At 39.2% G+C, this 27892-nt stretch overlaps 1 protein-coding gene across 2 annotated transcripts in view; it reads right to left on the bottom strand.

The window, feature by feature from the left end:
• The window catches only part of SPDL1 (spindle apparatus coiled-coil protein 1), a 293738-nt gene that overhangs the window by 249407 nt on the left and 16439 nt on the right, over positions 1-27892 (bottom strand). Inside the window, exons 1-5 of one of the 2 annotated variants that reach the window (XM_053718565.1) lie at positions 25745-25842; positions 17068-17245; positions 9541-9717; positions 5388-5582; positions 3817-3966 (exon numbers count right to left, since the gene is read on the bottom strand). In XM_053718565.1, the coding sequence (XP_053574540.1) occupies positions 3817-3966; positions 5388-5582; positions 9541-9717; positions 17068-17229 (684 nt within the window). In that variant the 5' untranslated portion in view covers positions 17230-17245; positions 25745-25842. Of the gene's footprint in view, positions 1-3816; positions 3967-5387; positions 5583-9540; positions 9718-17067; positions 17246-25744; positions 25843-27892 lie in introns of those variants that run through there. The other variant, XM_053718566.1, reaches the window with a different exon arrangement.

Below are 27892 nucleotides of genomic sequence, written 5' to 3' on the forward strand. Positions count from 1 at the left end.
GTGAAGATTCTTGGAGCCGTAGCCAATCCGAATGGAAAGGCTACAAACTGGTAATGCCTGTCTAAAAAGGCAAACCTTAGATACCGGTAATGATCTTTGTGAATCGGTATGTGAAGGTAAGCATCCTTTAAATCCACTGTGGTCATGTATTGACCCTTTTGGATCATGGGTAAGATTGTCCGAATAGTTTCCATTTTGAACGATGGAACTCTTAGGAATTTGTTTAGGATCTTTAAATCCAAGATTGGCCTGAAAGTTCCCTCTTTTTTGGGAACCACAAACAGGTTTGAGTAAAACCCTTGTCCTTGTTCCGACCGCGGAACCGGATGGATCACTCCCATTAATAATAGATCTTGTACACAGCGTAGAAACGCGTATTTCTTTATTTGGTTTGTTGACAACCTTGACAGATGAAATCTCCCTCTTGGGGGAGATAATTTGAAGTCTAGAAGGTATCCCTGAGATATGATCTCTAGCGCCCAGGGATCCTGGACATCTCTTGCCCAAGCCTGGGCGAAGAGAGAGAGTCTGCCCCCCACTAGATCCGGTCCCGGATCGGGGGCCCTCGGTTCATGCTGTCTTAGGGGCAGCAGCAGGTTTTCTGGCCTGCTTGCCCTTATTCCAGGACTGGTTAGGTTTCCAGCCTTGTCTGTAACGAGCAACAGCTCCTTCCTGTTTTGGTGCAGTGGAAGTTGATGCTGCACCTGCTTTGAAATTCCGAAAGGGACGAAAATTAGACTGTCTAGCCTTAGCTTTGGCTTTGTCTTGAGGTAGAGCGTGGCCCTTACCTCCTGTAATGTCAGCGATAATTTCTTTCAAACCGGGCCCAAATAAAGTTTGCCCCTTGAAAGGTATATTAAGTAATTTGGACTTAGAAGTTACATCAGCCGACCAGGATTTTAGCCACAGCGCCCTACGTGCCTGAATGGCGAATCCTGAATTCTTAGCCGTAAGTTTGGTTAAATGTACTACGGCCTCCGAAATGAATGAATTAGCTAGTTTAAGGACTCTAAGCCTGTCCGTAATGTCGTCCAGCGTAGCGGAACTAAGGTTCTCTTCCAGAGACTCAATCCAAAATGCTGCCGCAGCCGTAATCGGCGCGATGCATGCAAGGGGTTGCAATATAAAACCTTGTTGAACAAACATTTTCTTAAGGTAACCCTCTAATTTTTTATCCATAGGATCTGAAAAAGCACAGCTATCCTCCACCGGGATAGTGGTGCGCTTAGCTAAAGTAGAAACTGCTCCCTCCACCTTAGGGACCGTTTGCCATAAGTCCCGTGTGGTGGCGTCTATTGGAAACATCTTTCTAAATATTGGAGGGGGTGAGAACGGCACACCGGGTCTATCCCACTCCTTAGTAACAATTTCAGTTAATCTCTTAGGTATAGGAAAAACGTCAGTACTCGCCGGTACCGCAAAGTATTTATCCAACCTACACATTTTCTCTGGTATTGCAACAGTGTTACAATCGTTAAGAGCCGCTAAGACCTCCCCTAGTAATACACGGAGGTTTTCCAATTTAAATTTAAAATTTGAAATATCTGAATCCAATCTGCTTGGATCAGAACCGTCACCTACAGAATGAAGCTCTCCGTCCTCATGCTCTGCAAGCTGTGACGCAGTATCAGACATGGCCCTAGAATTATCAGCGCACTCTGTTCTCACCCCAGAGTGATCACGCTTGCCTCTTAGTTCTGGTAACTTAGCCAAAACTTCAGTCATAACAGTAGCCATATCTTGTAATGTTATCTGTAATGGCTGCCCAGATGTACTAGGCGCCATAATATCACGCACCTCCCGGGCGGGAGACGCAGGTACTGACACGTGAGGCGAGTTAGACGGCATAACTCTCCCCTCGCTGTTTGGTGAAATTTGTTCAATTTGTACAGATTGGCTTTTATTTAAAGTAGCATCAATACAGTTAGTACATAAATTTCTATTGGGCTCCACCTTGGCATTGGAACAAATGACACAGGTATCTTCCTCTGAATCAGACATGTTTAACACACTAGCAATAAACATGCAACTTGGTTACAATCTTATTTAACAAAAAACGTACTGTGCCTCAAAGAAGCACTAAACGATTAAATGACAGTTGAAATAATGAACTGAAAAAAAAAAAGTTATAGCATCACTCTTTAAAAACAACACAACTTGTTAGCAAAGATTTGTTCCCATTAGTAAAGTAACACTAATTAAATTTTAAACATAAAAATCACAGAGCAACGTTTTTAAAACACAGTCACTACATAAGTCTCACAGCTCTGCTGAGAGAATCTACCTCCCTTCAAAGAAGTTTGAATACCCCTGAGTTCTGTTAGAGATGAACCGGATCATGCAGAAAATACAAGAGTAACTGACTGGAATTTTTTGATGCGTAGCAAAGAGCGCCAAAAACGGCCCCTCCCCCTCACACACAGCAGTGAGAGAGAAACGAAACTGTCATAATCAAAACAAGCAAACTGCCAAGTGGAAAAATAATGCCCAAATATTTATTCACTCAGTACCTCAGAAATGCAAACGATTCTACATTCCAGCAAAAGCGTTTAACATGAATTAAATACCTATTAAAAGGTTTAATGTACTTTTACAGAGTAATTCCGGTGAAATACCATCCCCAGAATACTGAAGTGTAGAGTATACATACATGTCATTATAACGGTATGGCAGGATTTTCTCATCAATTCCATTCAGAAAATAAAAACTGCTACATACCTCAATGCAGATTCAACTGCCCGCTGTCCCCTGATCTGAAGCTTTTACCTCCCTCAGATGGCCGAGAAACAGCAATATGATCTTAACTACTCCGGTTAAAATCATAAGAAAAACTCTGGTAGATTCTTCTTCAAACTCTGCCAGAGAAGTAATAACACGCTCCGGTGCTATTGTAAAATAACAAACTTTTGATTGAAGTTATAAAAACTAAGTATAATCACCATAGTCCTCTCACACCTCCTATCTAGTCTTTGGGTGCAAGAGAATGACTGGGGGTGACGTAGAGGGGAGGAGCTATATAGCAACTCTGCTGGGTGAATCCTCTTGCACTTCCTGTAGGGGAGCAGATAATATCCCAGAAGTAATGATGACCCGTGGACTGATCACACATAACAGAAGAAATCTACTCTAAACTTTTTATTGTATAAAAGATAGATAATCCCTTTTTTACACATTTTTAAACATTGTTATATTAATAGACTTTTTACCTCTATGATTACCTTGTATCCAAGTCTGTGCAGACTGACCCCTTATTTCAGTTCTTTGACAGACTTGCATTTTGGCCAATCAGTGCTGACTCAAATAACTCAACAGGAGTGAGGACAATGTTATCTATATGGAATAAATTAACTAGCGCTGTCTAGTTGTGAAATAATGTCATAATGTACTGATAAGAGGCGGCCTTCAATGGTTTACAAATTAGCATATGAGCCTAACTAGGTTTAGCTTTCAACAAAAAATACCAAGAGAACAAAGCAAATTTGACGATAAAAGTAAATTGAAAAGCCGTTTAAAATTTGCATGCCTTATCTGAATCATGAAATATTGACTTTGACTAGAATGCCACTTTGATTGATTTTTTAGCACATACAGAAGGCAAAATATCATTAATTGTTTTTCCAATGTTATGGTCTATCAAACATGGGATCTAGCAACTGCATTTGTAAATATGATAGTTACATTAAATGTTGTACTAAAACTTTGTAATTATGTTTTGTATTGTATAACGTGCTTGTTGGCATAAGCTACGATTATAAGTAAATGTTACAACTACAATAACATCACAGAAATGTTTTCCCTTGAACACAGGATTATTACCTCTAAGGCACTGAAGTAAGCAACCACTTCTTTTTCTCTCTCTTCCTTATCCTCCTGCAGACGCTCAAGTTGCCGGTGTCGGTTGGTGTTCGTTAGTATAAGTTGTTGCTGCCGATACTGTAATTCATTGAGCTCTTTTTCTATAATGTCCTATAGAATAAGGAATAAAAGTAAATAGTTTACCTATAAAAAGGTATATTGGAAAGAAAATCTAAAAGCAGTAAAAGTTAAAATAATATACTGTACATGAAAGCCAGCCCCCTCTCTTGCATCTAACAAAATGACATTAAACAAAATATTGCAATTTTGTTTAAAAATAAATTATGATACTGTGGTTAAACATAGTGCTGAAAGCAAAAAGCATAAGATGTTTTCTCTCTATCGTTTGCATATCTTACCCAGAGTTCTCTATTGTAAACAAATTGATAGTGGTAGGTTACACCTGGATTGGCTCTTCCAAATAAGGCAAATGGTTAAAGGGTTCTGTTATTGCAGCAAACAAAAACAAAAAACCCTAACGGCACAAATCAACACAACACACAGAAAACATAGCACTCACTAGCAGGAACACTAATATTTGAAAGCAAAAATGGGAGAGTCAGTTGCATTTGGCACCAAACCGTTTAAGCCCAGGACCATGTCAAGGTCTCGTCCCCCTAACCAAGCAGCCACACAATGCATACTTTCAAACTAGCAAACTGGGAACCACCCAGGGTGACACAGGCATTTGTAATTTCCCTAAGTACATATAAAACACAGAAATGAATTGCACTCTCAGACTGGACAGGATATCCTAAGTCACCCACAGATTTTATATAGTACAGGTCTTATTATTTATGTTCAGGCACGCCATTGATGTTAGGTTTGTGGAATGTTAGGCACGATGTGGTGTTTTGGATGTGCGCTATTATTCTTTTGCTGGCGCGCAGTAATATTCTATTCATGCACGTACATCCACTAACATCAGTGAAGCATCTGAACATAAATAATAATACTTGCTTGTATTATATTGTAGACTTCTCTATATAGATTGGCTACTAAGCCGGTGTATGTTGAGTGAGAATTAAGGCCCCTGGGGTCCCACATAATTATTTTACTTAATTACACACAGCAGACATTTGAGGATAAACCTGCAGTTTGCTCTCCTCCTGCCTCCCCAACTCATGTACATTGCCACAAGATAAGGTCTGATCATTAGGTTTTTATCGATTTACTTTCTTATGCCAGCCACTGCGAGTGAGATTGGAGTCTCTTACTAACCTACTGAAGCTGTATATTTCTATTTCATATTTAGATTTTGTGCTGCACCGGGCACAGACAGCCCCCCATGCATGAAGTACTGGGTGTGGGCGGTTAATGGGTGGTATCAGAAGTGGCTAGTAGCTTAGGATTTGAAAGTTTGAGGTGTTTGTGTGTGTGTGTGTATATATATATATATATATATATATATATATATATATATATATATATATATATATATATATATATATATATATATATTTATTTAGAAATGCATGATCACACAGACATCATTGCAATAAGTAGCTGAACTATGAGGGTTAGTTACAAACCTTTGCACTTTCAATTTCATTTTTTTCAAGCTGAAGGGTCAACATTTCTGATGACATGCTTTCATGGGCACGTTCAGACATCATCCGCAGCTCTTCTGATTTATTCACTAGTATCTCATTCTGATGGTCTAGTTTGTGCTTCAGTTGTTTTTCACTCAGCCTTGCTTCATCTAATTCTGCTTTCAGCTTTTCCATCTGAAATTGTACAGCATTAATGAAGTGAAGATAAGAATATTACTGGATAATGGGAATCCTGCTCTCCCCCTCCTGCACTTATCACTACCTACCTCCAATCCCATCTCTCTCCTTCTCCTCCTTTGAAGTCCACTGCATTCGCCTGTTCTCCCCCCTCTCCCTCAAAGTGGCAGTCATCTATCGCCATCGTGGACCTACCTCCCATTTCCTTGACAACTTTGCCGCCTGACTTCCTCACTTTCTCTCTACAAATATACCAACCCTAATTCTTGGGGACTTCAACATTCTCATTGACAACCCGTCTGCCCCTGCTGCCTCTAAACTTATTTCACTCACATCCTCCTTCGGTCTCTCACAATCCACCCTATTCCTTACCCACTGTGATGGGCACTCCATCGACCTGGTATTTTCCTACCTCTGTTCTATATCTGACCTCACCTGTCGCTCTTTTACCATTTCTGACCATCACCTAGTCACCTATAATATTAATGCAACAGCTAAACCCACTCCTCCATCCCATTCGCGCACCTGTAGAAATCTACATGCTGTGGATCCGCTCCAATTTTCAAAAAATATTCAAGATCTCCTTTCTCACACTTCCACTATAACCTGCCCTGATCTCGCAACAGCCCACTATCACAAAACGCTGTCCTCTGCACTAGACACTTGCACCTCCCCAGCTGCGCAAAACATCACGCCGTCAGTTGCAGCCCTGGCACTCTCAGCAAACATGCTATTTGCAAAAATGCTCCCGTACTGCTGAGCGTGTCTGGAGGAAAACTCACTCTGAACCTAACTTCATACACTATAAGTTTATTCTTCGTTCATACAATTCTACCCTTCACTTAGCCAAGCAAACCTACTTCTCGTCTCTTATATCTACTCTTTCCTCAAACCCTAAACGAGACTTCTCCACCTTTAACAATCTCCTCTACCCTCCTGCTCCACCCCCTCCATCTGTCTTTAGTGCTCAAGACCTGGCAGACTACTTCTTAAACAAAACACGTACTATTCGAAGCAACATCCCAACACCAACCTGCAATATTCCAGGCCCAGTTACTCCCTCTGCATCTTCCATCCAGCCACTGAGAATGAAGTTTCTTCCTTACTATCTTCCTCACACCTCACTACCTGCCCGCTCGACCCTATCCCTTCCCATCTAATACTCTCCGTATCTTCCACCTTCACTCCTGCTCTTACCCAGATCTTTAACCTCTCTCTCTACCGGCTCATTACAATCTTCTTTCAAACATGCAAAGGTTACTCCCATACTCAAAAAACCCTCCCTTGACCCCAATTCTCCTGAAAGCTACCGCCCCATATAACTGCTTCCACTAACATCAAAAATCCTTGAAAAACTAGTTTACATTTGCCTAACCCATTTCCTGTCTGCCAACTCCTTGCTTGACCCCCTGCAATCCGGATTCCGCCCCAAACACTCAACTGAAACTGCCCTTACCAAGGTTACTAACAATCTTCTCTCTGCTAAAAATATTGGACACTACTCTATACTCATCTTACTTGACCTCTCAGCTGCCTTCGACACAGTTAACCACCCCCTCCTCCTACACACCCTTAGCTCTTTTGGCCTCTGTGACACTGCCCTTTCCTGGATTCACTCTTATCGTTCTCACAGGTCGTTTTCTGTGTCATTTGCCGGCGACGACTCCTCTCCAATGCCTATCTGTTGGAGTACCTCAAGGATCTGTTCTGGGTCCTCTACTCTTCTCCATCTATACTTCTTCGCTGGGTAAACTTATCAACAGTTATGGCTTCAAATATCACCTCTATGCTGATGACACCCAGATTTACCTCTCCAACCCTGCTCTCTCTCCCTCTGTCCTTTCTCATGTCAGCGACTGCCTATCTGGTATTTCTTCCTGGATGGCTTCTCACCACCTAAAGATTAACATGTCCAAGACTGAGCTCCTTCTTATCCCCCTCTCTAGCTCTACGCCGACTTGTGACTTCTCTATCCCTGTTGACGGCATCACCATTTCCCCATCGCCCCAAGTCCGCTGCCTCAGAGTTACACTTGACTTAAATCTATCCTTCACCCCCCATATCCAATCGCTTTCTACATCCTGCCACAACATTCCGAAGATTCGACCTTTCCTGTGCGCTAACACCACAAAGCATATAATCCACTCCCTTGTTATTTCCCGACTTGACTACTGCAATAACCTACTTACTGGCCTTCCTCTTTCCCGCCTCTCCCCCCTTCAATCCATCCTAAATGCCTCTGCCAGGCTGATCCACCTTTGCCGTTGCTCTTTATCTGCTGCACCTCTCTGCTAGTCCCTTCATTGGATCCCCATACACAGCAGAATTAAATTTTAAATTCTCACCCTTGTATACAAAGCGCTCACCAACACCTCTCCCCTCTATCTATCCTCTCTAATACACAAGCATACTCCAGCCCGCCAACTAAGATCCAACAATGACCTGCTCCTTGCATCTGCGACTATCACTTCCTCTCATGCTAGACTGCAGGACTTCTGTCGTGCAGCACCTACCATCTGGAACACTCTCCCTCGTGCTGTCAGGCTTTGCCCTAATCTTTCTTCCTTTAAATGCTCTCTGAAGACTTTTCTGTTCAGAGAAGCCAACCACCCAACTCAATAATATTTCTCTTACCTAACAATATTTCCCTCCTCTAACTCTGTATTAACATCTTTCTCAATCTTGCAGTCATCACCTCCTGTTTCTCAACCCCCTACCCTTCTAGATTGTAAGTTCCCACGGGAATAGGGCCATCAATTCCTCCTGTATGTGTTTGTAAATTTTGTCCTGTGTCTTAGAAGTTTTATATTGTTTTATTTAAATTAACTGTATCAATGGACAGCGCTGCGGAATATGATGGCGCTTCATAAATAAAGTATAATAATAATTACTGTTTTATTATATAATTTTAAAATAAATAAAAATGTAACTTGTTCATTTAAAAACAATCAAAAACAGAATATTGTAAAAACAATGTAATATAGATCTACAAAGCTTTATAAATGTGTTATTACTTATTATTAAAATTACTATAATTAGATATTTCACACATTTTGCTGCGCAAATCCAGCATCTAATTGGGAAGCCGATTGATGTGTATGTACCAATCGCTAATCTTGGAAAAAATTTAGATAAGTATTTTTTTTTAATACAACTATGAATTATCCTGATGCCTTAACAGCTCCGTTTATATTTTGGTACATATCTCATAACTGATAATTGGCTAAGTGTTCATTGATTGCAGTTATCTGGGGCTCCAGAGCATTACTTTCATAGACTTGCAGTGTTGGTAATGCTAAAATAAAAAAATTTAATAAATTAGAGAACTGTTTTTCAACTCAGGGCACACAAATGGGCCAAATGTTCATGATATCTCAACTAGCGCACAAGTGATATAATCAGCTGATCAGTAACCATGGCTACTAACCTGCTCTCACCCAGCAGCTGATTATACAGCTCTAGTTCATGAAAATCTGGCTCATTGGTGTGCCTTAAAGGGATACTAAACCCAATTTTTTTATTTCATGATTCAGATAGAGCATGAGATTTTAAGCACCTTTCTAATTTACTCCTATTATCAATTTTTCTTTGTTCTCATGCTATCTTGATTTGAAAAAGCAGTACTGTAAGCTTTAGAGCCAGACCATTTTTTGTTCAGCACATGGGTAGCACTTGCTGATTTGTGGCTAAATGTAGCAAACCAATCAGCAAGCTCTACCAAGGTGCTGAACTAAAAAATGGGCCGGCTCCTAACCTTTTATTACTGCTTTTTCAAATCAAGATAACATGAGAACAAAGAAAAATTGATAATAGGAGTAAATTAGAAAGTTGCTTAAAATTGTATGCTCTATCTGAATCATGAAAGAAAAAATGAGGGGTTAGTATCCCTTTAAGGACTGGAGTAGGAAAACAAAGAGAATGTATTTTATTATTTGTATTTGAGTGCGATTCCCACCTTATCTTTAAGCTCATTGATTTCACGATTATGGGTTCTTTCCAGTTGTTCTTGCAGCTGGTCAAGACTAACTTTTTGCTGCTGTTTAATATTTTCACATTCAGAAGCCACACTTTCCAGCATGCGGTTTTTAAGTTCAACTTCTCGTTGAAGGGAGTATTTTTCCTGTTCAAGGTTCTGTAAAAGAAAAAAAAAAACAGAATTTATGTTTACCTGATAAATTACTTTCTCCAACGGTGTGTCCGGTCCACGGCGTCATCCTTACTTGTGGGATATTCTCCTCCCCAACAGGAAATGGCAAAGAGCCCAGCAAAGCTGGTCACATGATCCCTCCTAGGCTCCGCCTTCCCCAGTCATTCGACCGACGTAAAGGAGGAATATTTGCATAGGAGAAATCATATGATACCGTGGTGACTGTAGTTAGAGAAAATAAATCATCAGACCTGATTAAAAAACCATGGCGGGCCGTGGACCGGACACACCGTTGGAGAAAGTAATTTATCAGGTAAACATAAATTCTGTTTTCTCCAACATAGGTGTGTCCGGTCCACGGCGTCATCCTTACTTGTGGGAACCAATACCAAAGCTTTAGGACACGGATGAAGGGAGGGAGCAAATCAGGTCACCTAGATGGAAGGCACCACGGCTTGCAAAACCTTTCTCCCAAAAATAGCCTCAGAAGAAGCAAAAGTATCAAATTTGTAAAATTTAGTAAAAGTGTGCAGTGAAGACCAAGTCGCTGCCTTACATATCTGATCAACAGAAGCCTCGTTCTTGAAGGCCCATGTGGAAGCCACGGCCCTAGTGGAATGAGCTGTGATTCTTTCAGGAGGCTGCCGTCCGGCAGTCTCATAAGCCAATCTGATGATGCTTTTAAGCCAAAAAGAGAGAGAGGTAGAAATTGCTTTTTGACCTCTCCTTTTACCAGAATAAACAACAAACAAGGAAGATGTTTGTCTGAAATCCTTTGTAGCCTCTAAATAGAATTTTAGAGCACGAACTACATCCAAATTGTGCAACAAACGTTCCTTCTTTGAAACTGGATTCGGACACAAAGAAGGCACGACTATCTCCTGGTTAATATTTTTGTTAGAAACAACTTTCGGAAGAAAACCAGGTTTAGTACGCAAAACCACCTTATCTGCATGGAACACCAGATAAGGAGGAGAACACTGCAGAGCAGATAACTCTGAAACTCTTCTAGCAGAAGAAATTGCAACCAAAAACAAAACTTTCCAAGATAATAACTTGATATCAACGGAATGTAGGGGTTCAAACGGAACCCCCTGAAGAACTGAAAGAACTAAATTAAGACTCCAAGGAGGAGTCAAAGGTTTGTAAACAGGCTTGATTCTAACCAGAGCCTGAACAAAAGCTTGAACATCTGGCACAGCCGCCAGCTTTTTGTGAAGTAAAACAGATAATCCTTTCTCCAAACCTTCTTGAAGAAAGGATAGAATCTTAGGAATTTTTATCTTGTTCCATGGGAATCCTTTAGATTCACACCAACAGATATATTTTTTCCATATTTTATGGTAGATTTTTCTAGTTACAGGCTTTCTGGCCTGAACAAGAGTATCAATGACAGAATCTGAGAACCCTCGCTTTGATAAAATCAAGCGTTCAATCTCCAAGCAGTCAGTTGGAGTGAGGCCAGATTCGGATTTTCGAACGGACCTTGAACAAGAAGGTCCTGTCTCAAAGGCAGCTTCCATGGTGGAGCCGATGACATATTCACCAGATCTGCATACCAAGTCCTGCGTGGCCACGCAGGAGCTATCAAGATCACCGATACCCTCTCCTGTTTGATCCTGGCTACCAGCCTGGGGATGAGAGGAAACGGTGGGAACACATAAGCTAGGTTGAAGCTCCAAGGTGCTACTAGTGCATCCACTAGAGTCGCCTTGGGATCCTTGGATCTGGACCCGTAGCAAGGAACCTTGAAGTTCTGACGAGACGCCATCAGATCCATGTCTGGAATGCCCCACAATTGAATTATTTGGGCAAAGATTTCCGGATGGAGTTCCCACTCCCCCGGATGAAATGTCTGACGACTCAGAAAATCCGCTTCCCAATTTTCCACTCCTGGGATGTGGATTGCAGACAAGTGGCAGGAGTGAGTCTCCGCCCATTGAATTATTTTGGTCACTTCTTCCATCGCCAGGGAACTCCTTGTTCCCCCCTGATGGTTGATATATGCAACAGTCGTCATGTTGTCTGATTGAAACCGTATGAATTTGGCCTTTGCTAGCTGAGGCCAAGCCTTGAGAGCATTGAATATCGCTCTCAGTTCCAGAATATTTATCGGGAGAAGAGATTCTTCCCGAGACCAAAGACCCTGAGCTTTCAGGGGTTCCCAGACCGCGCCCCAGCCCACCAGACTGGCGTCGGTCGTGACAATGACCCACTCTGGTCTGCGGAAGCTCATCCCTTGTGACAGGTTGTCCAGGGTCAGACTGAGCATGCACAGTTGTAATGGTCTTAGATGAATTCGCGCAAAAGGAACTATGTCCATTGCCGCGACCATCAAACCTATTACTTCCATGCACTGCGCTATGGAAGGAAGAAGAACAGAATGAAGTACTTGACAAGAGCTTAGAAGTTTTGATTTTCTGGATTTAAACACCAAAAAACTCTAAGCCATCTCCGTGGAGATGTTGCCTGTGCAACGGCAAAGAGAATGACTGGGGAAGGCGGAGCCTAGGAGGGATCATGTGACCAGCTTTGCTGGGCTCTTTGCCATTTCCTGTTGGGGAGGAGAATATCCCACAAGTAAGGATGACGCCGTGGACCGGACACACCTATGTTGGAGAAATATGTATAAAATAGAATCCATTGAATCTTTTGGAAACATTTAAAACGCACATTCACACTAAAGGAGTTCATTAGCATATTATTGATGTAGTCCTGAGTCTGTACAATACTTACCATAAAGAGGAAAGTAAGAAAGAAAATGCTTTTTCCCAATTAATTACTTTTTTTTTTCCTGCTGAGTAGTATTCACACAAAAAAAAACCCACATAACTTTGGAGGGACAGACATGGTCTGCAGGTTGGCTGTCTCTGTCTAAGAGGGACATAATTTAGTCTGCAAAATGGGCAGGGATTTGACACTGTAGGAATTCATATTTCTACTATCCTTATGAGGGGCTATTCACCAACATTCACTGTAGTACTATTACCCTATACACAGACAGTCTCAAAATAACTGCTGTATGTACTGAAGATCTTAAAATAAACATTTATTTCTTCAAAAAGGAATGTTTTGTGAGTATTTATTATTTATAATACATATTGCAATGCATATTAGTGCAGTTTTAAAACGTAAAAACAGTGAATATACTAGAGTTTATTCTGCATTTGCGTGAATTTGGTGCTACCCCTTAAAATCTCAGTAACATCTTTGGATGTGATGACACCTATGCTGCCTTTGTGCCATTTCATATTCAACAATGAAGATACTTTATGAATGAAAGGACACAATTCACACTTTAAATAGGAGGCATTTTTGCATTACAAAAAAAAAAAAAGAAGCAGCAGCTTCTGGTAAAAGCTTTAACTATTGGTATATGCTGTAGTGTTCAAATAATACTTCTGCTCAAACAGCCAGAAGTGTCCCAAAATAAAGATATCGTTTACATTCTAAATGTTTGTATATTAATCTAATGGAAGCAATGATTTGAATAAACAATGTGCTGCTTTGCTTTTTCTTTTTAAAAAAGTGAAAGCTGTTTTTCCTAAATCATGTAAATTGCCTTTACCTAAATCTTATAATCCTCACCTCTTATTCATATTGTGTGTGTGTGTGTGTCCCTCCCAGCAAGCGTTTCATGCCGGCAGAAGTTTACACTAGTGAGCAATACCGCCTTATGGATCCTCCACAAACTAGAAGGCAAAAAAGATAAAAGCCACAGCATAAAGAAAAAAAACCCAGGAAACGGAAGTGTGCAATTTTATAATGCAAAAATAAAACATGCTAATAGCATTTTGATTTATTTTCAATTAAAGCAATGTATTACTTGCATGCTTCTTTACAACTACAATTTGGGATCAGGCGTGTGGACTGAGCACAAGAATATGCTTGTTAAGGCAATACACTTCCTCCACAATACAAGGTAGCTTAGGAACTACACCGTTTAGTGAAGAAAAAACATAAAATTATGCTTACCTGATCATTTCCTTTTCTTCTGATGGAGAGAGTCCACAGCTGCATTCATTACTTTTGGGAAATAAGAACCTGGCCACCAGGAAGAGGCAAAGACAACCCAGCCAAAGGCTTAAATACTCCTCCCACTCCTCTCATCCCCCAGTCATTCTGCCGAGGAACAAGGAACAGTAGAAGAAATATCAGGGTGAAAGGTGCCAGAAGAATAATAAGGACGTCCCACATAAAATTACGGGTGGGGAGCTGTGGACTCTTTCCATCAGAAGAGAAGGAAATTATCAGGTAAGCATAATATGTTTTTCTTCTTAAATGGAAAGAGTCCACAGCTGCATTCATTACTTTTGGGAAAACAATACCCAAGCTATAGAGGACACTGAATGCCAAGACAGGAGGGTACAATAGGCGGCCCATACTGAGGGCATCTCTATCTGGTAACGATAGGGTCATTCAATAACTGAAAAACATGTCAAAGCAATACGCGAAGGCACGCAATCCTGAAAAGAAAGGCACAATACTCAGGGACAGTTACACCCGTGGGGAACTGTAGAGGCCCTAAGGCGGAAGGCCTGGGACAATAGAGCACAAGCACATTCTCAAATAAACGTCTGGACTCTGCAAACAAACAATCGCCAACATTATGCGGAAGCGAAAACATGCTGCAACCTCCGGGGGGGGGGGGGGGGGCACGCCACCCTGCATGGAGGAATCAAACTAGGTCACCTGCAAGTTTAGAAGTATGAATTGGTAGGGAACTTTCCTCTCTGAGGACAGGACCCCCAGAGGCAGGTGGCTAAGCACTCCCTTGATTCCCCGAGCCCGAGGAACCAGGCGCTCTGAAATGGCATACGGAACAAAACTGGTTGACATATGTCAACGAGGCCAATCCGGCTTAGTCACCGGACACAGAATGTGAAATCAAAATAGTCTCAGTATCCGAAACCTCCGTAACTGAATCTGAAATTAGCACAGTTTCAGTATCAGAATCCTCCATAACTGGATAGAGGATATATAAATATGGACTAAAGTAATAAAAACAAAAATGGCACCTGACATCCCCAATTCATTTTCAAAGGCCTCAATGTTCCAAACCGCAAGCCCATAAACATCACACATAAGCAGGTTGAATTACATAACAAACATGATTATAAACCCCCATGTACAATAACCCCCCTCAGGAGATATTAACCCTCGATTCCAAGATACTACAAGAGACTCACTGACACCCTTATGATATTTAGTTAGACCCGCAAGGTGGTAGCCTCTCGGGAAAACTTTCACATTACAGTACATGGAGAAGTAAAATGAAACGATCTTATCGGAATCTACGCCGTGGAACAGGACCTTTCAAGTGTGACGGATAGTAGCATCGCCTCCGTCATGGACTCGAGAGAAGAAAGCAGGCAGTGGAGCGAAGTTCGACAACGCTGATTGCTTGAGGAGTTGTTAATCTGAGTCGGGATGGTTTCGCAGAAAGACTCTCCCTGCATCTCTGGACTCTAACTTTCATCCAAGCCCTCACTGAGAGACTGACAGGACTACTTAAAACTCCTGTCCCATGCCGAAGAGTACTACCCTCCATAAGAGACAAAAAACAAAAATTCTGACACTTCTCTGCCATCCTCCTGGGACAAAGGCAAAGAATGACAGGGGGATGAGGGGAGTGGGAGGAGTATTTAAGCCTTTGGCGGGGTTGTCTTTGCCTCCTCCTGGTGGCTAGGTTCTTATTTCTCAAAAATAATGAATGCAGCTGTGGACTCTTTCCATTTAAGAAGAAAAAGGTGACCTAGTATGAGAGAAAAGCAGAGGCAGTATGAGAAGAATCCCACTGATTAGTCGTTTAATGTTATAAGAGCTTCCGTGTGCAACATGTGTCTCCAATTTAGGGATAGGTTAAAAGGGAGCGGTATTTAACACTTGCACGCTAACTCCGCTAGAAGCTTTTTGCATGCGTCTGTTAGCGCTTGTATTACAAGTTGAAAGTAAAAAGATTTAGCATACATACACACATATTTAAACATATGTATGTATCTTTATATTAAAGCCTTTGCCTGCCATTTTTTTCTACCACCTGAGACCTCATATCTTTGAGCCCTTATAACTTTTTTGTGCAATATTTTTTCTTAATAGATTTTATTAGATAGTATTATTGAGTATAATGGTATTTGATACTTTTTTACTTCGCAAAACAGTTAACCAGAGCTCTGAAGACGTGCTATCACGACTTCAATTGCGCTCAAGCAATCGTGTTTACTTTCAACTTGTAATACGAGCACTACACGCAATGCGCAAATAGTTGCGAGCAATAAACCTTTTTCTGCTTGCACGTAACTGTTAGCGTGCCACTTGTAATCTGGACCTAAATGTGTGTGAGTTAACAGTTTTATTAGGGGGAAAAGGCCATGTGTAAATGCAAAAACCTAATTAAAGTGAATGTGTTGTATTCAGTGTTCCAGTCCAGTATCACTGTGTAAGTATGTTTATGCTTAAGTCCATACGTGTGTGTGTGTGTGTGTGTGTGTGTATATTCCTACATACCATGCATATGTCATTATCATCTACTTATGGGATTACTGACTATCTAATTGTGTTTGTACACAAATTATAAATAGCTAATTCCTGTAATTTCTTACTTATACTCCACTGGCTTAGTCAAGAGAAAGGCAAGGACCGGGAGCCGTACACAAGGAATAATGGTGAAATATCACCTATTATTTTCATAGCAAATTTAAATTGATGTCAATTGACTATACAGAAACCTCAAATCTGTTGTGAGGTGAAAAAAAAAAAAGAAAATCATCAATATTGCTCCTTCTAATACCCATTGAATACATGCAATGGAAAAAAGTGACTGGATTTGTTAACAATCATATGCCTCAAAGTGGACCCATTACCAACTGTGCATAGATACAAGTTGCTTCACCTCTACTGAAAATACCTCTAGATTCCAAAACATTGATCAAGGATAAGATGAACAAATCTACATCAGAATTAATTTCCTAATATTTATTTGGAGATGGTGTTTCCTTCCTGATCAATGACTAATATATTTTAGGACAGTTCTTATTTAAATGACCAATTGGCCTCACCAAAAAAAAAAAAAAAAAAAAAAAGCTGCACAGAGTGCACACCAACCCTTAGCATATGCAATTTGGTAAGTTTGGTAAGTTTTGCTTATTCATCCACCTATTTATGGATTATACAAACACACGTAAAATATTGGAGACCAACATTAATATTGGAGACCAACATTTTTACAGCATAATAAAAATATTTTAGAACAGACGTTAACAAAAATCAAATAAAAATTTGAACATTAAATGAAAACTGTGAAAAACAATGGTTATAGCAAATTAAAAGATTTGCCTCAATGATGTTTGTCATTTCATTTTGCTTTTCTTCCAACTGATTCTCCAGATCTATCTGACTCTCTAGTAGTTTCAGCCCATACTGTGCAGCTTTCATTCTCTCTTCTTCGGCTTCTTTCAATTGGCGCCGAAGCTTCAAAATAGTATCAGATTCTTCCATTGTTGCAAATCCGAAGCTAAAACAAAAAAATAGATTAGTCATAATTCACAGTAGTATAATCATCAGAACATCATACATGTTATGTGGGCACCATGACTACTAAAAATTGGAATTTGATACCTAGTAAATACAGGATTAGCTTGGTTCTCCACTTCATTTAACTACTTTGGCCCCATCATAACAAAAACAAAACTTTGATTTCACATTGGGTGATTATTCCATCCCGGGATAGTGACATAACTCATGACTCCGCTAAAACATAATGTCAATAAGAAAGGACTTAGGCTAAAATACAGATTTGAAGCCGGCGGCTACAAATAGCATCTGTTTGGGTGTATACATGAGCAATCCACTGAAAACTAATACTAATGAGTTCTATCCTGGGGTGACTTTTTTCAATGTACTTATTTTATACATAAACACAGTTGCACATACTGTGAAATTGATTTTATTTATTTGTGTGTGGCTTCTACATTGTAAGACTTCTCCCAAGTTTAAATATAAAATAAAGACTGATAAACATAATATTCATGAAATTGAATTACAGATTATACATTTGCCATGCATGAAAATATCAATGTCCAATTGTTTAATGTGAAAATAACCTTACATTGTCTCTATAGAGTACATGGAAATTAAATGGGCTAGATTAAAAAACAAAACAAAACAACACCACCACCAAACAATTACAAAATAAAAAAGTAAACATTTACTTATAGTTAAAGAATATAAATAAGAATATGTATTTGAAACCCACAGCAGTACATTTCAAACACAACTGGATACAAATCAATTAAGTGTGAAGAGAACTATAACAAGCAATGACCTACATAAAAAAAAAACTTCTGTATTGTATTGCTGCTCATTAGAGCCATTAAGACATATTAACAGGTAATCTCTTTAAAACAGAAATCCTTCTAAACTGCAAAATCACCATCTGCTCAACAATATGGCAGTTATTATGCTAGAGTATATTGAAAGTGTGTCACTCATGTCAATACTACCTATTTCCTAGAGTGGTTATTTAAAAAATAATTTTTTTATATATAATAATATATATACAGTATATTGAAGCAAATAAAGAGAAGATAGACAAGAACGAAATCTTGTTACAAAACAACAGGGAATTCAGCACTCTTAAAAATAAAAGCTCCTCTAATGGAAATTCAACAGCAAAGTTTTATTGAAGATCAGTGACATTTCACCTTGTGGGCACACCACAAGTCTCTCAACATGTAAAGGTTCTAAAAAAGTAGACAAACAAGATTTGTTGGCAGGTAGGTACATATGTTCAATAAATACTTCTACATACAGAAAACTGACCGGTCAGGGTGGGCACAGGTGCCATGTAGTTCCCAACAAGTGTATAGGAGGGTTACCTAACCAACAACACCCTACTGCTCACAGAACCCCCAGTAATCAACAAGGAGGTTTATCCTGGGCAGATATAAAATGGGATCTAAGTTGTTAGGTAAACATCTCCTATTTACACACAGTCATCCATACAAATGGATAACAACATTAAATCAGCTTAAAGGAGCTTATCATAAAGAATTTAAATACAAGCACGGTACTATAATAAAGGTGGGGAATTTTCTAGACCAACTACACCCTGCTGCACACAGAACCCCCAATTACGGAGGTAAATACTGGGCAGGTATGAACTGGGATCTAAATATGCACATATGACATGTAGTGATGCATAGATAGAATAAGCATACAAGGATTAATAAGCAGACTTCAAGCAATAATGCTGTGGCAGTGGTTAAAAGGCATTCAAAGCGTTAGAATGCACAGTTATGCAAAAGGTTCGACTGAGCTTATAGTGGAGATTTATAGTTGGTATTTACTCAAGCAACAGTTCCGTATACCTAGTGGCAAACCCTCGACAGGGATACTTGTGCCTGTTTATATAAGGAATCAATATTTACTCCAACTTTCAAAACCAGTCAATGGTCCACGTGATGTGAGTACCGGATTGCAAAATACCGCTATGAAAATTTTGGCATTCTATGGAGCAGTTCTCTTTCAAAGCATGGACAAAGCCAAGGAAAGCATTACTTCTAAGGACATGCAAGGTTCCTTTTGTCTGAGCAACTGATAGTAAGGTGTAGTATGCACCTCCTATATGTGAGCCATTGACTGGTTTTGAAAGTAGGAGTAAATATTGATTCCTTATACAAACGGACACAAGTATCCCTGTCGAGGGTTTGCCACTACGTATTTGGTTACGGACCTATTACTTGAGTAAATACCAACTATAAATCTACACTATAAGCTCAGTCAAACCTTTTGCATAACTGTGCATACCAACGCTTTGAATGCCTTTTAACCACTGCCATGGCATAATTGCTAGAAGTCTGCTTATTCTATCTATGCATCACTACATGTCATATGTGCATATTTAGGTGGGTCTGTTTACTAGACAACTTAGATCCCAGTTCATACCTGCCCAGTATTTACCTCCGTAATTGGGGGTTCGGTGTGCAGCAGGGTGTAGTTGGTCTAGAAAATTCCCCACCTTTAATATATTACCGTGCTTGTATTTAAATTCTTTATGATAAGCTCCTTTAAGCTGATTTAATGTTGTTATATCCATTTGTATGGGTGACTGAGTGTAAATAGATGTTTACCTAACAACTTAGATCCCATTTTATATCTGCCCAGCCTAAATCTGCTTGTTGATTACTGGGGGGTCTGTGAGCAGTAGGGTGTAGTTGGTTAGGTAACTCTCCTATCCACTTGTTTGGAACTACATGGCACCTGTGCCCACCCTGACCGGTCAGTTTTCTGTATGTAGAATTTTGTATCTACATTAATGTGTATTTATTGAACATATGTACCTACCTGCCAACAAATCTTGTTTGTCTACTTTTTTAGAACTTTACATGTTGAGAGACTCGTGGTGTGCCCACAGGGCAAAATGTCACTGATCTTCAATAAAACTTTGTTGTTGAATTTCCATTAGAGGAGCTTATATTTTTAAAAGAGTGCTGAATTCCCTGTCTTTTTGTAACAAGATTTCGTTCATGTCTATCTTCTCTTTATTTGCTTCATGATACTTGTAGTTAAAGGGACAGTCAACCCAAAAAATAAAGTAACTTATTTAGATAAGTTAATTAACGATCTTACAGTAAACTGTAGCCCAATTTTCATCTGAATAAACTTTGGCAGAAAATACACTTACTAGATCTCATCTGGTCATTTTGAAATGGCCGCCTGACCCCTTCTTCTCTGACGTCTCCCAAAAGCTCCCACTAGTACAGGATCCTTTCCTTTTAGTCCCTGCGTGCTCCTGTGTCTCCCTTCAATCAGTTCAGTGAGACTAATATGGCACCCCCCTCACTTCACTATCTCCCTCATTCATCCCCACGGCCGCAATTTCAGCTCTCTAGCTGTTCGTACCCGTCACTCACTGCCTCTCATCCATGCTGTGCGCTGTGTGTTACAGAGAATAAGAGGCAGTGAGTGCCGGGCAGGCGGCGATGTGATGTGGGTCTGTGTCCCTATCACCCCCCCCCCCCCCAGGTGTTTGCATTTATCATCCACGGTACAGCTATATAGAGCAAGATACCAGCACTATTATGAAAGCAGGCACCAGCACTTCTGTCAAGGAAACTTTTACCGAAAAAGAGCAGTCTATTCACTTCTGTATATATGCCAAAAGTCTTTAACTCACACTTTTGTAGGCTATTTTGAGATGGGACAGGGTATATGGAACTTTCCATTAGTGCCTCAAGTCGTAGTCTCGGACCTTGTAAAATCGCATTCTGAACCAGCACATTAAGCTGGCCACGCAGCCCATCAGACAAGATCCTGTGCTCCAAGAGTGTGATTCGCACAGAAAACTTTTAAAGCATACAAGACCCCCTCCCCCAGTAAATAAGTGCACCCATAGGTGTTAATTACCATAGAAACCAAAGTGTAAACAAATGGTGTACAAGGAGAGAGCAAACTAGAAAGATATAGAACATACATTTGGATAGCATACAGGATCTGTTGAGCACTGTCTGGGCTTAGGCAGATCTAATGAGCACATACCCAGTATGTAAGCAGTTATTTATATGAAAAAATCATATCCCCTCAAAACACAATAATAGTTATCAGCCGGCCTCACAAGCATTATCACATCGACCCAGAGTGTATAAGAAAAAAAACACACACCAACCTATGCAGAAATTTGGCTGCATCCATCTGACTAGACCGAATGTGTAACTGGACCTCCCGATGGGCGTGGCTATGTCCGGTCTGTGAATTGTGATAAAATATAATAGCCTGCGCTATGTAAGCTCAGTGAAAGACACCAGCAGGATGTTCAGGGAACACTAGCCCTGTGGCATATGGGGTTGAAAAGAAATACGGGTTATTGTTCCGTAAATGGTTCACTCTCAGCCACAGGTGTTAAAACCTATCCTCAGGCCTCCCCAACAGGCCAGATTTTCAGGATTACCTTGGGTGAGAGCAGGTAAAACAAACCATGTTTACTAATCAGCTGATTACTTAACCTATGCTCTAGTCTAGATATCCTCCAAATCTGGATAGTTATGGAGGCCTGATGACAGGTTTTAAAACCAGTGCTCTAAGCCAATCAGGGAGAGTATTGCATACATGTGGGCGTGGAACATGTAGAGACCGTACTGAAGACAAATAAGTTATACGCCTGAGGAAACAGCTAGCTAGCTGAAAAACGCACAGAATGTTTGCTACTTTGTTTGAGGTTACTTTGGTAATGCTTCATATTTTAACCTTTTACCATTTTAAAGGAACAGAAAATCACAACATTTTCTTTCATGATTAGGATAGAACATAAAATTCTAAATAACTTTCCAATTTACTTCTATTATCAAATTTGCTTCATTCGCTGAAGAAACATCATTGCACTACTGGCAGCTAGCAGAACACATCTAGTTAGCCCATTGACAGAGACGAACGTGTGCAGCCACCAATCAGCTGCTACCACTAGTGTTGAATATGTGCGTATTCTTTTTCAGCAAGGGATACCAAGAGAATAAAGCACATTTGAAAATAGAAGCAAATTTAAAAGTGTCTTAAAATGACATGCTCTATCTGAATCATGCAAGTTTAATTTTGACTTTCCTATTCCTTTAATTAAAGGGATATGAAACCCACATTTTTTTCTTTTGTGATTCAGATAGAGCAATTTTAAGCAACTTTCTAATTTACTCCTATTATTTTTTCTTTCTTGTCTTGGTATACTTTGTTGAATGAGCAGCAATGCACTACTGGTTGCTGACTGAACACATGGGTGAGCCAATGACAATCGGTATACATATGCAGCCACCAATCAGCAGCTAAAACCTAGGTTCTTTGCTGCTCCTGAGCTTTTCTAGATAAACCGTTCAGCAAAGGATAACAAATTAAATAATAGAAGTAAATTGGGAAGTTGTGTAAAATTTGTGAGTATGCCTGTTATCATATGTGTGTACATCTACTCTGCACTAGGAGGTGCCTACTGCTTTTTAAATTTATTTCTAGAGTTTGGAAGATTTATGGAAGAGCTGCCAGTGTGCTAGAGGCTATTTAGAGATCGAGTGGGACTCAGTATATTCATATATAGACTCTCTCCTATGTGCCATTATTAGTGGGGAGTTTTGGGTAATTATATTGGACATTTACCTTGAAGAGGCGCCCCCTTTTGACAGCAAGACTGTTTTTGTTTATATAACTTCAAGCGCTCTATGAAAACCCACCTACTTACCACCTCCCCTCTGAAAGGTCATCTTCAATAATGGTACAGTGTACTGTAACAATGGTTTTCCCTTAAATGGTCATAATAATTGAAAAATTACACTCTAATCTGTTAGAGCATGTCATTTTACGACTATCGACCCTGCTGTCTTGTGTGTTTAACCCCCCCAAAAGGAACCAGCAATGCACCATGCGTCCTGGGAGGCACTTCTACTGTGTTTAACCCCTTTGCGGTGATTAAACACACAGTAGAGCAGGATTAATAGTCATAGAAATTACATAATCTAACAATGCAGGTTTTTTTTTTTTTTTTTTTTTTTTAAACTATTATGGCCCTTTAATGTGTTTCTAATGTTACATGTTACACCAGCTGAAGAGTATAAAATGTATGGTAAATTGCTCCTTTATGCTTATTTTGTATATGAAAAAAAAAAAAAACAATTTGCTCTTTGAAACCACAACTCATTTTAATGGACTGCGCTTACAGGGAAAGCAAACCTTGTAATCTTATAACTATATAAGCACAGAAACCACTATCTTATCTCTTTATGTATATACAAAGCCTATTAAAGAGAGCAATTCAATAATAAATGCTAATTTTAGTAACTCTCTCCCCCACCGGGAAGGTGACTACAACTACTGCTTTTTGCTTACAAAGCTTTTCTGTACCCATTATTGCAGTATTACAACTTTCTGTATAGGTAGGGGTTTCAGCAGGCAAAAGCAGCCATTCAAATGACAAAATAAAAGGTAAATGAGTTATTTATAAATAATTTAATACAATCCAGTAGAAAAATTGATAATTGGAAACGCGTTAAAAAGGAAATATTTTACAGTATACTATTCTTTTAAAAACAACATGATAAATCTTGAATGGACTTGTGACATGGATTGTAATTTGCAGAAGTGAGATATACTAATCACACTCTTGAAACTGTAGACTGTAAGCTCTTCCGAACATGGACCTCCTTCTGTATTGATTTGTTTAGTATCAATATTTTTACCATTAAAGTTAATGTAAATTTTCATGAATGAGCGCCTGGTTTTTAAAAATACTATTAAAAACAGGAGCACTTTCATTCATTAAACTTTACATTGCAGCATATTTTTTTAAAATACCTTTTTATTTAGCAAACCCGGACCGGCAGTCCCTCGCCCACAGCTCCTCTGTACTTACCTCGGCAATGACAAACCGGCTTCCACCAATCATGGCGTGCACCCCAGAGCGCATATCTCGTGAGGCCACGCCGTGATTGGAGGAAGCCGGTTTAGTCATTGCTAAGCCAAGTACAGCATGAGCTGCGGCCGTGGGATTGCCGGCCCGGGTTAGCTAAAGAAAAGATAAGTATTTTTTAAAAAATATGCTGCAATGTAAAGTTTAATGAATGAAAGTGCTCTTGTTTTTAATAGTATTTTTAAAAACCAGGCACTCATTAATTAAAATTTACATTCACTTTAAACAATGTAATTGCATAGCCTTATGTACCAAAAGTTATGGAATGTGGTAGCGCTCTACAAATAAAGATTAATACTAATAACCAGGTACACCTAATTTTCTAACAAACAATTAATTGCATAATATAGAAATACACACAGACATTCTCCAATTTACAATATGAAATAAACAGAAATGAGGAACAGGCTACTTATGCATATGTCAATGGACTAGCCTAACAAGATCAGTGTTGTCCACAGAAAATGTTGCTAGCCGGGTGGCATTATGAAGTAGCCGGGTGGAGACAGTGTAATGTTCTCTAATATTATATCATCATCATTTCTGCTATCCAAAGCACAAGTTAACTGCATAATTTAACATAAATGTATTAAATGATGATTTGTGCAATAAAAGATTATTAATATCACCTCATTTTATCTTAATATTGGCTAAAATTTTAGCTGGGTAGTCAGAAAAAAAAAAAAAAGTCATGGGGAGATCAGACGAGTGTCCCATAAAAGATGACAGGGATATACACACATCATTCCCTGACTAAATAATGCACAATATCTTGGATAGGAACAGCAGTATCAGCAGTATCCATAGATGCTGCAGATATACATTCTAGAGTTATATCTAACACACTGTACAATGCACAAAATATAAATAAGGACGAAATGCAAGCAAACACTAGCTATAACAGAATTCTGTATGAATTATTGCAAATATACTGAAATATTTTAACACAACCAAAAAGGGAGAAATGTGTGGAAAATGATTTTTAAAAAAAAACAATAAAGCATATGCTGTACATGTAATTATATATATATATATATATATATATATATATATATATATATATACACACACACACAGTATGTATATATATATATATATATATACACACACGCTCAGTATGTATATATATATATATATATATATATATATATTTCCAATAACTAAGGAAATCAACGAACAAAATATCTACTCAACTTATAGATGGTTTCTATAGCTATATGACGTTTATAACACATGCATTTACTTTGCTTTTATAAAATATTTATTTCACTTAAAGGCAGAATAACTGAGATATATAATTTGTATATTACTGTCAACCGAAAGGTCCTCAATTGGGTTTCATTGTGGAAAAATAAATACTGAAAGGCTGAGACAGCCCAGTGAAGCCCCCGCCCAGCCACAGCCTCACTGAGACCCACAAAATAAAACAGAACATGCCCTCATTTAGCAAACTGTTTATTTCATTGGCTACCAGACAAGACTATACAGTTGGCAGTAAATGCATGAAATTAATGGTGCATCGGTTAATATCAGGTTAATCACGCGCACACGTCACACTGGTACTTACGGTACCTGCAATAGACAGCGCCCGCCTGTGTTCTCCTATGTTTCAGGGCTGGTTATAGTCAGGAACGTTGGCTGGTAAGTTTGAATCGAGCTTCAGGTTCACATCTCGCGAGACACAAACGAGATTCTGCTACTGCGCATATGATTGGCTGGCCTGTGACAGAATTGTGCACGCACAACGAAGTGCACGTTGTTGTATGTGAAATAGGGTTTTGTTTTCTAACATATATTGAAGGTTTTTTCGCATACTATGAGATCCACCCTCCTGGGGCGGTGACGGCTTATAATGAGCTGCTTGTTTCTGGACCTGCGTTCCGTGTTTGTATGTATGTGACAGTACTGTGAAATGTAAAAAAAAAAAAAAAGAATGAACCAGTGTTCGCCCATCTATTGCAAATGTATAACAGTACTTTTGAATGTGTGTATGTCTGAGTATATCTCCCAGGTTTAACGTGTAGAACTGAGTGAATTGAGGTTCAGTGATATTGAGTGATATGACAAGAGAATTAGAGAACATGTGAGAGTTTGATTACTAACAGCCTAGCCTCTACCTATTCTCTAATGTGACCAGATCCTATGGCACTCTTTAGGCTAGAGTTCTGTAAACTATAGTGAATGGTTTCCATAAACTGTGAAATTTATTTTTTATATATAAAGAAACATAATAATGAAACAATATGTTGCTCAAATGTGTTATTGTTATACACGTTTCTGAGTAGTTGTGTTATAGTTTAATGCAAGCTAATAGTCCTGAAAAGGGAGAGGCCAATGATTGGTGGCTACTTGTGTATGGTATAACTGATTGGTCAGCCAACAATGCTTTGTGGAGTTTAACTTGCAAAAGAGATACAATGATCAATCATAAAATGCTCCAAAACATTAAAGGAGGGGTTTTCAAACCTGTCCTCAGCCCCTCTAACAGAGCAGATTTTCAGGCTATCTGAACTGGAGCACAGGTGAATTAAACATATGATTAGTAACCATGGTTATGAACCTGCTCTCATCCAGTGTAAGAATTAAAATCTGGCCTGTTAGGGAGGCTTGAGGACAGCCACGACATTAGAGCATTTTTTATTGGGTTATTACATCCCTTGAGTGTTTCTGTATGCTTATCTATAAGGAATAAACAAAGATAAAAGTGGGAGTACTCATGGCCTCTAATTCAATTAGGAGCAGCACTTACACAACCACCCTGCCAGTTCCTAGAAATGTCATACTCAAATTATTGTTTGCAATTTTGGCATTAGAAGGTCCCCTTTAAAGAATCACAAGAAAACATTTTTGTTTCATGAGTGAGATATCGCTTACATTTTTAAACAACTTCCCATTTTATGCCTATTATCAGTTTGGCTTCATTCTCTTGGTATCCTTTGTTGAAGAAGAATAAGCAATGCACTTCTGGGAGCTAGCTGAACCCATTGGGAAGCCAATGGCAAGAGACCTATGTGCAGCCACAAATCAGCAGCCAGCTCCTGAGCCTACCTAGGTATGCTTTTGAACAAAGGATGCCAATAAGATAATGGCAGTAAATTGGAAAGTTGTTAAATTTGGTATGATCTATTTGACTCATTAATCAACAATCTTAGGTTTCATGTCCCTTTAAAGGGGCATACAGTTCAAAATTGTAATTCATACAAAGCATTTTGTAACAAAAATGTATTAGCAAACATGCTTCTAGTTATTACTGTTTTCCAGCAGCATACACACATTTACAGAAAGTCACAATAGGGAAAAAATTACATTTTTGGATTTGGAACTATATCACATTAATCGTAAAATAACAACTAATCTCTATAGAAAGGAAACCGATACAAATGGATACCTCCACTGCAAGAGTGGCCATCATAAAAATTGGATTCAAAATGTTCCTTACTGCCAATTTCAGAGAGCTAGGAGAAATTGTACTGAAGTAAGTGATTTTGAGAGGGAATCAGAAATAATCAAACAAAGATTTAAAGCAAAGGCATATCCAGAAAGAGAAATAGAGAGGGCATACCAAAGAGCCAAAGAACTAGACAAAAAAGATCTGATCAAAAAGAGAGAACCCCAGTGTATGGAAATGAATTGGCATTTGTCATAAGATTTAATACTGCATCAAGCCAAATAGAACGAGCCATAGAAAAGTATTGGCCTATTCTAATGGATGATCCATTG

Source organism: Bombina bombina, chromosome 6 (assembly GCF_027579735.1).
Source record: "Bombina bombina isolate aBomBom1 chromosome 6, aBomBom1.pri, whole genome shotgun sequence".
NCBI classification, from domain to species: domain Eukaryota; kingdom Metazoa; phylum Chordata; class Amphibia; order Anura; family Bombinatoridae; genus Bombina; species Bombina bombina.